This window comes from Dermacentor andersoni, chromosome 6 (genome assembly GCF_023375885.2).
Source record: "Dermacentor andersoni chromosome 6, qqDerAnde1_hic_scaffold, whole genome shotgun sequence".
Classification (NCBI taxonomy): domain Eukaryota; kingdom Metazoa; phylum Arthropoda; class Arachnida; order Ixodida; family Ixodidae; genus Dermacentor; species Dermacentor andersoni.
Window position 1 is genome coordinate 115,941,951 of NC_092819.1, and position 12,489 is coordinate 115,954,439.

At 48.7% G+C, this 12,489-nt stretch overlaps 1 protein-coding gene across 1 annotated transcript in view; it reads left to right on the forward strand.

The window, feature by feature from the left end:
- Positions 1–12,489, forward strand: part of LOC126522269 (decapping and exoribonuclease protein-like) — a 73,912-nt gene that overhangs the window by 50,695 nt on the left and 10,728 nt on the right. Inside the window, exon 2 of the mRNA XM_055066310.2 lies at positions 11,625–11,854. Within this exon, the coding sequence (XP_054922285.1) occupies positions 11,625–11,854 (230 nt within the window). The remainder of the gene's footprint in view (positions 1–11,624; positions 11,855–12,489) is intronic.

The window sequence follows — 12,489 nt, forward strand, 5'->3', positions numbered from 1 at the left end:
TTCAGTCGCGACGCTTTAAAATTGTATGTCAATTTCGCATCGGTGGTGTACCCTGTACTTTTCTCTTGCGCGGTATTCGATCGTGCTTCTCTGAAGCCGGCAATGCTGATAGCACTGACACCGGTATTAAAGTCGACGTGGCCAATTGTTATAATTGCGCCGTGACGACGAAGCACCATAAATGCCCTACCGGCCTCCTCAACATCGGCCGCTGATGAAAATCATATCATCTGCGGGAATGGCTGCGTATCCGTTTTGTGTTATTTGGTAAGATGTGGCACACAGGCCTGTGGACTTGCATGTGCCGTGTTACGTTTCGCCTACAACGCGCGGTAATGCCGGCGCGGATGCAACGGACGCCGGGGCTTTGTTCAAAACGGCGGACATTTTGGCCTGTTCGACGCCGCCGCAACGCCTACCCGCCAAGCGTGTCCAGGCGTGTTTCAGTGCCACGTGTCTTCGTGTGTGCGTGTGTGTGTGTGTGCCCTCGCTTGTCAAAGCGCGGCAGCCGGGGAGCGGAGTTCCCCGAATGAGGAGCCTGGACGTCTCTCGGCTCAACTGTTCACGCCGTCGTGTGGGTGAAGGTTGGCGATGCGTCACTACACTCGGTTCAGCAGGTCTCTCGGCCCGACAGTTCGCGCCGTCGTGGGCTCCTGCTGCGCCATCCCGTGACCTTCATCCCGTGACCTTCCCTCCTTCCCTTTTGGACCGCGACGCCGGGAGTATAAGAGCAGCTGCCCCCGGACGCCAAGAGAGAGGCTCCGATTTGTACTATTGAGTTACGTGCTCTCCCGTCTCTCCACTCCGGTCGACCTGACCGGCCGCTCTTTTGCTATGTTAGAATAAACAAGTTGTTCTGTTACCAGTCTTCTCATGCTTTGCCGGGACCTTCGGATGCTTCCAGTGCCCCAGGCCGCCAGGCCAACGCTACCCTTGGGGCTTGCGACCCATTGGCAATAACGGGCGTCAGCACCGAGACCCCAACAACTCGGGCCAGCGGTGCGATTCCAACATCTGGTTGCCAGCGGTGAGATCGCGACAACGGAGGCCAGCAGCGAAGAGATGCGGTTGACTGTATGCTGAGCAGCACAACGACCATCCGGGAGCAGCGCAACGAGCCCTGTGTGATGACTGGTTGCCTGCAGCGGAACGACTGCGCTGAAGTCTTGGCTGCGAGGTTTGGTGAGTGCGGGACTTTCTTCTTCTGAGTTTTGCCAGGCTTTTGTTAGTGTTAGAAACAGAGCTGGTAATTGTGGTTGTCGTTGCTACCGGGTTAGTTTGCGGCAAGACAATAGTAGGCAGTAGAGAAAGCAGCATTCAGAGCAGCCATGGATTTGAAGTCGTTGCGCAAACCGAAATTGTTGGAGCTTGCGAGAGAGTTGGGTCTGGATGTCTCAGACAAACTCAGAAAACCAGAACTGCTAAGGGCTATTCTTGAGTTAGAAGCTGAGGATGACGAGCTGTCGGAATGCCTTGAGACCACTGAGGAGAGGGAGGAGCAAAAAGAGAAACAGGAGCGCGAACGTAAAGAACAAAAAGAGAAACAGGAGCGCGAACTTAAAGAACAGAAAGAGAAAGATGAGCGCGAACGTAAAGAACAGAAAGAGAAAGATGAGTGTGAACTTAAAGAACAAAAAGAGAAAGAAAAAGAAGAGCGCGACCGTCAACACGCGTTGGAAATGAAGCGTCTCGAGTTAGAGATGGAACGCGCTCGTAATGGAAGTCAGGCACACGGTGCAGGAGAACGAGTATTGTTCAAAATGACTGACCTGATGCGGCCGTTTAAGCTTGGAGAGGACATTGGTTTGTTCCTGGTTAACTTTGAGCGAACGTGCGAGAAGCAGGGGTTCTCTCGGGAAACGTGGCCACAGCGCTTGCTCACTTTGCTACCCGGCGAGGCGGCCGACGTAGTCGCTCGCTTGGAGAGAGAGGAGGCAGAGGATTTCGACAAAGTGAAATCGAGTCTGCTAAAAAAGTACCGGCTGTCAGCGGAGGCGTTCCGTCGGAAGTTTCGGGAAAATGAGAAAGGCAGAAGTGAGTCATATACAGAGTTTGCGTACAGGCTTATGTCAAACATGCAGGAGTGGCTCAAAGAAGAGAAAGCGTTTGGTGACCACGAGAAAGTTCTGCAGTGTTTCGGGCTAGAACAGTTTTATAGTCGGTTACCTGAGAACGTGCGGTACTGGGTCTTGGATAGGCCAGACGTTAGTACGGTGGCTAGAGCCGCTGAGTTAGCCGAGGAGTTTGTGACGCGTCGGGCTCGTGGAGCTAAGGACGGTCAAAAGGGTGAATTTGGCTCCAAGTTTGAGAGGCCAAAGTTCACGCCCATGAGAGCAAAGGGGGACACACGTAGTTCGGATGCGAGTGAAAGCAGTCCGACCGAACGTACGGAGACGGCGGCAACCGAAGCCGAACGCAGAAAGCGGTTCGAGGCGAGGCAAGCGCGCCTCTGTTATACGTGCCAGAAGCCGGGTCACTTTTCGGCGCAGTGCCCAGAAACAAAACCAAAAGTCGTGTTTTTTTCATTAGGCAGCACTGACGAGAACATCAAGCTTCTCGAGCCTTACATGCGAGACCTCCTCGTGAACGGGAAAGAGTGCCGAGTGCTTCGCGATTCCGCAGCTACAATGGATGTAGTTCACCCCTCTTACGTAGAACCCGATATGTTCACGGGCGAGTGCGCATGGATCAAGCAAGCAGTGGAAGCTCATAGCGTGCGTCTGCCGGTAGCAAAAGTGCTTATTGAAGGACCTTTCGGAGCACTTAAGACGGAGGCCGCAGTGTCATCTATGCTGCCCCCACAGTACCCGTACCTATTTTCGAACAGGTCCGATCACCTCCTGCGCGAGAAGGGGCTTTTGTTTGGTGAGGCTAGCGTTCAGGCCTTAACCAGATCGAAGGTTCGGGAGCTCGCTGCAAAGGCGGTAGATGCGGGACCGACGTTGTTGAACGATGAGAAAGGGTCAGAGGCGCAGCAAGCTGGTATTCAGAGCACGCCCGAACGGGATAAAATTGAGCCTGTAGCGTTAAAGGCACCAGATACTGGAGAGGAAATTCCCGATGCGGGAAAGTTAGAAGAGCTTCCGGGACTAGGCTCAGTGACGAACAGGAAAGACACCGATCAAGTCATTAGTGACTTAATAAGTAAAGCATCGCTGTCGCCTGAGCAGAAAACCGAACTACACCAGCTCTTACAAGAGTTTCAAGGTCTGTTCTCTGAGAGGCCTGGTAGGACTTCTGTCCTTACTCATGACATAGAACTTACCTCCCCAGAGCCAGTACGATCCAAGGCGTACCGGGTGTCACCCCGCCAGAGCGATATTATGGAGGCTGAGGTAACGAAAATGCTACAGCTCGGTGTTATTGAAGCGGGTGAGAGTGATTATACCTCCCCTTTGATTTTAGTTGAGGTACCGGGCAAGGAACCTCGTCCTTGCGTCGACTACCGCAGGCTTAATTCCATCACTAAGGATCAAATTTATCCGATCCCTAACATCGAGGAGCGCCTTGAGAGAGTGAGTAGCGCTCAGTTTATTTCCACCCTAGATCTTGTCAGGGGTTATTGGCAGGTTCCACTTACAGAAGAGGCTAGTAGGTATGCGGCGTTCATTTCACCAATGGGGACATTCCGTCCTAAAGTTTTGAGTTTTGGTTTGAAGAACGCGCCATACTGCTTTTCAAGCCTCATGGATAAAGTGTTGCGGGGACAGCAAGAATTCGCTTTACCGTATCTAGACGACGTAGCGATATTCTCCGCATCCTGGCCGGAACATATGGCGCACTTGCGGGCAGTGCTAACCCGCCTGCGCGATGCGGGCTTGACAGTCAAGGCTCCCAAGTGCCAGTTAGCACAGGCCGAGGTTGTCTACCTCGGACACGTGATTGGTCGGGGTCGTCGCCGCCCCTCTGAAATAAAGGTGGCCGCTGTGCGAGACTTCCCGCGACCGCGCACGAAGACCGATATTCGGTCGTTCTTAGGTGTCGCCGGCTACTATCAGAGGTACATCCCCAGATACTCTGATATCGCGGCTCCCTTGACGGATGCTCTAAGAAAGACAGAGCCGCAAACAGTCGTCTGGGAGGAGACGAAGGAAAGGGCTTTTAGCGCCCTAAAGAGCGCCCTAACAAGCCAGCCGGTGCTACGATCGCCCGACTACACAAAAGGGTTCGTTGTTCAGTGTGATGCTAGTGAGCGAGGCATGGGCGTTGTACTGTGCCAACGGGAAAATGGAGAAGTAGAACACCCCGTCCTGTATGCTAGTCGTAAGCTGACCAGTCGTGAGCAGGCGTATAGCGCCACCGAGAAAGAGTGTGCGTGTATCGTGTGGGCCGTTCAGAAATTGTCATGTTACCTAGCCGGCTCGAGGTTTATCATTGAAACGGATCACTGCCCTCTCCAATGGCTGCAGACCATCTCTCCCAAAAATGGCCGCCTCCTGCGCTGGAGCCTCGCTTTGCAACAATATTCCTTTGAGGTGCGTTACAAAAAGGGGAGTCTCAACGGTAACGCCGATGGCTTAAGTCGAAGCCCCTAACGTGGGAATCAGCCTCAAAATTGCTTGTTACTGATGTTTTTCTTCCTGAGGCAGGATTTTTTTTTAACTTATTGCTTTTGTGTAGTGTTTCAAAGTGATGATGTGCTTTTTAGTGCAATTTTTCCGATTTATGGACGCGTTCTGAGTGCTGCTAAACTACTGTAAGGAACTAGGCAGCAGTATAAAAGGGGAAAGAGCCTGGCAGGGCTTAGTGAGGGTTGTGCCGTGCTTGCTGACTGAGCGGTTGACTTTCAGGCGTGGTTCTAACGCTTGCCGGAAACGAGAACAAAAATGTCAACTCTCCCGAAGTCACTTTGCAGTGTCCTGTGTGCACCTGAACGTGAGAACGAGGCCTTCTCTGTGCGCTGCGCTCAAGAAACGCCAAGGACGCCCAACTTCGGTTATGAGCATCATCGAGCGACATCCCTCCGGACAGCGGATGCAGTCCCCTGACCATCGGGATCTCCTTCCCCCGGCGGGGCGGTCTGTTACGTTTCGCCTACAACGCGCGGTAATGCCGGCGCGGATGCAACGGACGCCGGGGCTTTGTTCAAAACGGCGGACATTTTGGCCTGTTCGACGCCGCCGCAACGCCTACCCGCCAAGCGTGTCCAGGCGTGTTTCAGTGCCACGTGTCTTCGTGTGTGCGTGTGTGTGTGTGTGCCCTCGCTTGTCAAAGCGCGGCAGCCGGGGAGCGGAGTTCCCCGAATGAGGAGCCTGGACGTCTCTCGGCTCAACTGTTCACGCCGTCGTGTGGGTGAAGGTTGGCGATGCGTCACTACACTCGGTTCAGCAGGTCTCTCGGCCCGACAGTTCGCGCCGTCGTGGGCTCCTGCTGCGCCGTCCCGTGACCTTCATCCCGTGACCTTCCCTCCTTCCCTTTTGGACCGCGACGCCGGGAGTATAAGAGCAGCTGCCCCCGGACGCCAAGAGAGAGGCTCCGATTTGTACTATTGAGTTACGTGCTCTCCCGTCTCTCCACTCCGGTCGACCTGACCGGCCGCTCTTTTGCTATGTTAGAATAAACAAGTTGTTCTGTTACCAGTCTTCTCATGCTTTGCCGGGACCTTCGGATGCTTCCAGTGCCCCAGGCCGCCAGGCCAACGCTACCCTTGGGGCTTGCGACCCATTGGCAATAACGGGCGTCAGCACCGAGACCCCAACAACTCGGGCCAGCGGTGCGATTCCAACAGCCGTTACACTGACACAGTTAACTTCCCAGAAATATTGCATAAGCTTTTACAAAGCGAAAAAGAAGTTTTGGGTTGTTCCGAGTGCGGAGCAGTGGGAGAGCGTGCTCTCCAGCGGCGACCCTAGCCTCCAACGGAGGCTGGTGGATCATGCCCGACGAGCAGCCACGCTCAGTGGTGCCCTGGAATAGGGGCGCCAACCATGCAGGCCGGATATCCGCATCAACCAATAGAAGATGAAGACATCCGGCCCGACCGCTGAATTACTCTTTCTAGGGCAATAAAGTTTACTTCCTTCCTTCCTTCCACAAAGTTGCGTGAAAAGCTGTCTCGCTCGGGTCTCATTATTCTGGTACAGCGCTGCCGAGAGATGCCAGTATGCTGTCAGAATGAACAATCATCCACGAATGTTTATGTAGCTATCTTGCATTGAACACAGAATTATATGCGCGCTCAAAAGTGCAGAGCGAGAGACAACTGTCGAAATTAGCAGTAACAACCTAACAGTGTCCCCGGTCACCGTTGTCTATTTCTGTATTTCTTATTTAATATGGATATCCTACAGCAAAATCGATGTTCTAGCACTACACAATGTACCTGTCGATGGTAAGAACACTTTTACTTTTCTAGAGATGCGGCAGTTGACGCGGTGGAATAAAAGCGCATGTTGACTATTAAAATGCAAATATAAACATAAACGCAAAGGCTTTGTATAGCTAAAATATGCACCATGATGCATGTTCGGCGTGGCGTAGTGGTAAGATGCTGGGCTCGGGAAGCCTCGGTCCGGAGTTCGAATCCCCTGCGGGAGATTTTTTTTTTTCCTTTATTTTTTTTTCTTACAAATAAACATAGCCTTAAAGAGGTCTCTGTCAGTTTTTAATTGAATATTGATCAAGAACTACAGGACGTCACACTACGGAGAACAGAACGACAGACTAAAATTTCCTGTTGTGTTTTTCACGTGGGCTGTCACAACCTATATCGACACTTAAGGCGAAGTGGTTATCAAACACACCTATGACGAAACTCCAATACTCTTTGACCCGCCGTGGTTGCTATAAGCGTCCTTGGAGTTGTGCTTAGTATTAAGCACGAGGTCACAGGAACAGATCATGGTTCTGACACGTAAAACACGACAATTAAATTGAAAAAGAGAAAGAAAAAAGTTGAAACGTCTCTTTTTTGTGCGGCACTGGCTTCTTGAGTTTTATTGAGGGGACCGGTAAGTCTCAACACCGCGACATAAAAGGTGTGAGCATTATGCGCATAGCGCAATGCTTCCGCGCCGTACTCACCATCGCAGCTTGAAAAGGCCGCGTCAAACATGAGGCAACTGGGCAAGCGGTAATCCGAAACGCGCCGTTTCCAAAGCAGTCGACACCGTACGCGGTCCGATTTTGTGAGGACTGTGGGTGAGGTTTCACTAGCCGCTGTCATATCGTGGCGCAGGAGGGAATACCCGAGCACGGCCACGCGAACCACAAAAGTGTATTGTAGTACACAGATCACGTCAAAGCGATGACTACGCGGTGGCCGATCACCGCCGTGCTGCGCAGTGGGGCAGGTAGCTTTCTTGTGAGGTTCCACACTACACGAAACACTCTCCGACGGCCGCCAAAATTACCTCGTAAGCACGCATATAGACACACACGCAGAACTACGATGAGCAAAACAGGTGCCGTCACCGGCGCCGACGACAGTGGCGCTTTGCGGGCTTTGCCTTCAATTTCACTTTTAGTTGATGGGAAGACGAACTGAAGCGAGGACATTCTGCAGCCTAAGCCGTCGAAGTTTTGCATGGTCTCGCTTCCGAAGACAGCTCGTCAGATGCCGACCGGGGGTTCTGGCAGCGCGACAGGACATTGTGGTCGACGAGACGAACAAAGCGTCTATTATATCGCCCTAAATAAGTTGGCTTGCACTCCGGAAATGTATAAGTTTGCAGAAAGAAAAAAAAAAAGAAACAGAACCACTTGGACAATATATCCCTCCTTTCTCGTTTCCTTCTCACAGATGTGTAAAAGAAAAGAAAATAACGCATAAAATAAGAAACAGAACTCCGTTTACGCTAAAGGGAGGCCTGTATCTTCTAAACTCCCTCTTAAAAAGGATGTAGAATTGAGGTTCTGTCTCCTTCTTTCATCCGCATTTTGCGAGGGAGAGAAATGGAGGACGCTGAGCATTTCTACACCACTCTAAGGGAGCACGGTTTTCAGGCACGTAGTCTCAAGGGAGGTCACATCCCTTAAAATGCCTTTTTCGGCTCATTTCCGTTTACAGTGTAGAGCCGCGGCCGCTCACTTCACTTCAGTCTGCATGTACGGTTCTTCGCACGCGCTGTGCGAAGGCGTGGGTTCGACAAGTTGCCTTTTCATCCGCTTTCACTGCCTATAATATGTAATTTCTTTAACTCAGTTAGTAAGCGCAAGTAACTTCCCCTATGTTGTCCATTGGTTTCTTTCTTGGCTTCTTATATGATTAATAAATATCGGGCTCCTTGGTTTACCCCCTTTCTCCTTCACACACAAAGCCATATACATGCGTGCGCGTGCACGCACGCACGCGCACTACTGACGGTGGTATCCTCGGGACAACTGCCCACTAATTTATTCTGTCGAACAATGACGTGGAAATTTGTGTAAAGATAATCGCTAGCGAGCCCTAAGGGGCGTGTATTATAGTCGGAGTTACTCGATGAGACGCTATCGGCCACTAGGTCTGCGACTAACTCAAGCCTAATAGTCCAAATAGGACTGAGTCTTGAGTAACTTGATTCAAATAAATTTATGCGACGGCAAACTGCGATAAGGTAGAAAGGCCGTGCATGTTCTTCTATCGAATAAATGAGGATGAGCAAACAATTTACGGACGACTGGTGACAACGCCACCTTCAAGTTAAGGTTGAAAAGGCTTTGGCTCAAGCAAGTCAACTGTTTACGTTCGAGTTGCACCTCATGACATTTTCAAAGAACGAGATTCAACCTAGTAAGTTCCAAAAACTCCAAGTGCACGAGCAGTCCATTTGTGCTTATATAGTTTCATTTGTAACGTGTCACGACGTCGACATTCTGATATTTAAGGGGAAGCATTGAGCGCAAGCCTGGGGCATTCATTTGCTCCACTACTTGTAAGGTTTTCCCAGCAGAACAAATGAAATTTGGATGTAGTCAAACTATTTTACGAGTTTATTGGTACTTAATAGAAGTATTTGTTGTTATTTTATTTGCATGCTAGAATATACCGTGGGCATACAAGCCGGGTCAGAAATATTGGCCATGTTTTGTGCAGACCATTTATTTCCCATTAGTTTTGCTGTCGTCATTGGCTTGCTAGGAGCTTGACCGCATAGTTGCTGGCGAAAGCTACTCGGTAGCTTAGCTAATAAACTAACGTAATGAAGCAGCAGTTATCTTCCCAAAATAGAGCTTGCGCTCCTTGAAACATATTCGCGCACGATTAAATTTATCTTCTGGAAACTATGCCGATCGGAAAAGGACTAACCATGCGGCCTTTAATAAAGTGTGAACAACTTAAACTGGCTGAAATACTAACGTAGCATTGATATTTTCGTTCTTAAATATTGGTGGAACAGGAGACGCAAAAAGAAAATTTACAAAAGAAAACGCTGAAAAAACATGAACAACAGCGTGCTCCATCGTGCCATGTTTTGTACTTTTTCCAATGTGCACTATTCCTGCTAAGAATGTTGAAGTTCAACAAGCCCTTCTCTCTTTAGTTGTTGAATGTTTTATCGGTTTACACATAGCAGGGAGTCTAGTCAAATGTCACTTAGCTGGTTATACTTCCAGTGTTATATTGTCTTTTCCCTTGCGTATGCTATTTGCTTATTAATTCGTAATTCATGCGTGATTAATTTTTTATAGCACACAACCGATAAGAAAAGGTACAAGTATCAGGCCTGCCAAAGCTACATTAGTCTTGACTGGCAGTGCCGGGCAGGCAGCACGAAATTGCTACGGGTACGAGAAAAGAGGCCGGGTAAACTTATTCTAATGGTGAGACAGAATACGAACGTATAATGAAACATACAGAAAGCAAAGAATGCGCAACTTGTAGTAGCTACTACTATATGTTCACATGCGCCTCTGACGTCACAATAGGGCGTGGAAAGAAGAAAAGTAATTCTGTGTTAGATAGGTCTTACTGACCATGCTATGTTGTGCTTAGTGCGTGTGTGATAGATGCTTGGTGGCATAGTATTGAGTAAGGACGGAACATATTAATTGTATGTTCTTTTGCCATAATTAGTGATCGGCTAGGAAGGCGATAGCGTATTTTAGGTCACAGGGAGCGGGAAGGACAAAACAATATTTTTCATGGACTGTGCCAACGATGCTTCAGAACTACGGTTTCCAGTAACAAGCTGTTGAAATCAGGCAAATTCCATGTTTAGAATGTTTATTTTGAAACGAAGATCATATGAGATGGTCTTTAGCAGCATGCGAAAAATTGAATTCAGTCGATTTTGACAGCGCGCGCAACAATACTTGTAAACTGTAGTTGCATACCGAAGCAAACCCTAAGCGATAACATCGAAAATCGCTTTCCCGACAGAAAATTCCATGCAGTAGCGGATAATGTAGAGTACCCGAGACACCAATCAGTTTACAGCAAACCTATTCTGGATGCGAGTTCCAAGCAATTTGTACCAAAATTTTTGAAACACGGGTAAGTAATGGGGCAACCAGTGCAAGCAGAACAATCGGGCGTGTGTATGAACAATTGATGACCTAAATGCATTTTCTTTAATGTATTGGAAGTTATATGGGCTGAGTTTTCGACGTGTTTACACTGACGAGGTTAGCAGCGAATCACTCTAAACGTCGTCCCAAGTTGAAGCGAAGAAATCGCATTTAAACAGTTGGTTGCCCGGAATACCGGAACGGTGTCGTCAGCCTACTGAAAAACAATCATTCGTACGGCAGCTCTCAAGTCGTTGACGTAAATATTAAATAAAAACTGGGTTTATATACTTGGGGTGCTTCAGACTTGATCACTGAAAAGGCCCTATGAAACGGTCCTAACCAAACACGTTGGAGTTTTTGTTCTAAAAAATCCGTAAGCACAGTAGGAAGGAACCTCGCAGTTCTAGCAAAGAAAGTTTCTACGGTCACAGTTGATGGCATTCGCTGTCAAATTCTTTGCAGACGTCGATAAATAAGCACAGGCAATTATTCTCTTCCAGAGAAGAGTTTAAAAAATCAGCAGAATGCTCCAGAGGAAGTTGTGTGTCTGTACTAGGTAATAAAGCATGTAGCTGCAGCGAAATAACATTGTGTTTGTTTAAGGAGCTACTCATAATAGCTTATAGGTGGTTTTCTAGAACTTGAGATTTGCTAGAAATAATTGATAGACCTATAATTCTTTATCGTGTTACGTGCTGCGCTTTTGTGCAAGGGGAGAAGAATAGCGGTTTAGTTGAGTGGGAATTCTACCAGAAAAAATTGCATGGCTTAAAAGTGAAGACAGAACATGTTTGCTTACAGAAAAGGGTCTACCCATGTCTTAAACTCATATCCCATTGATAGTGCCAAGTTCATTGGCTTTTACGTTGCCAAGAATTAACTGAAGCTCCTGTAAGCTAATAAGAGGGGGATGAGTGGACATGGCTATGCTACGACTTTAAATACAAGAATTGGGTTCCCTTCCAGCCGAAGCTTAAAGATAGCAAAAAAAAACTATTGAAATCGTTTGCGACGCTCGGACAATAGGAGAGAAAATAGGTCATAAAGTAAACTTCATTTTTTTAGCCGTGCATTCGTCCTTGGAGGACTAACAATCAAAGGTCTAGTTTTCTAAGTGTCAGCACTAGGATATCTGAATTTTATTGAATGTTGAATTTACTGATGTGTTGATGTCGTTTCTCTGTGCACAGCCCACGCACAGATTTCGTCTGTGGCCGACAAGTCTTGGCAAAGGTTCTGTGCACGCCGTTTGCGGAAAAAATAGGCTGGCGGCTAGTGGCGTGTCGGCACCGAGGCATCGTGTACATCCATCCAATTCGTCCGAATACAGAAGTGAAGCAGCCTCTCAACGACAGCCCCAACTGGAAACCGGATCGCATGCGTGACTATGCCAACAGGTTCTGTCGCCTCATGACCACGAGTGAGTGCGGGGCATCCGAAGAAATAACGAGCTTGTCCTTGCGCCTTCTTTTGCAGGGATTTTTAAGATTTTCACCCCATGGTAGAGCAGCAAATTAAACCTGCGACGATACCATCCTAGCCGTAGAAAAACCGTGGCATGCAGCGAACACATACTGGATATATTTTGACTGCTCATCTTCAAAGCTATTGCGCTGCGCTTATTACGTCAAAAAAAAAAAAAAAAAGAACGTGCACCTCACTAACACCGACAACGAATCCCATCGTGCCGCCATTGTGGGAGCGAGCGGGGACACTTGCCCACAACATTTTGGGAATGCAGAAAGGATTATCCGCGTCATATTGCCCCCGGTGGCCTAGAAAGCACGTGCAAGGACTCCGCCACTCGGATTACGCTTGCGCCGCAAAACCTTGCTTAAGTTACTAATGCTGCGTAGAAGCAGTGGTTTGCGTGCACCGTCACGCCATGATCAAATGCCGGTGTAGGAGCATGCCATGTGTTGTAAGACTATCATCTGGGCTTTGCACACGTTTGTTTTGTATCTAACGGGCCGAAAAAAAATCAAAATCTCACGCTTACGCGGAAATTAGTGTCAAGCAAAGTTTTCTTTTTTACTGGCGCAATGGTCTTGTTAA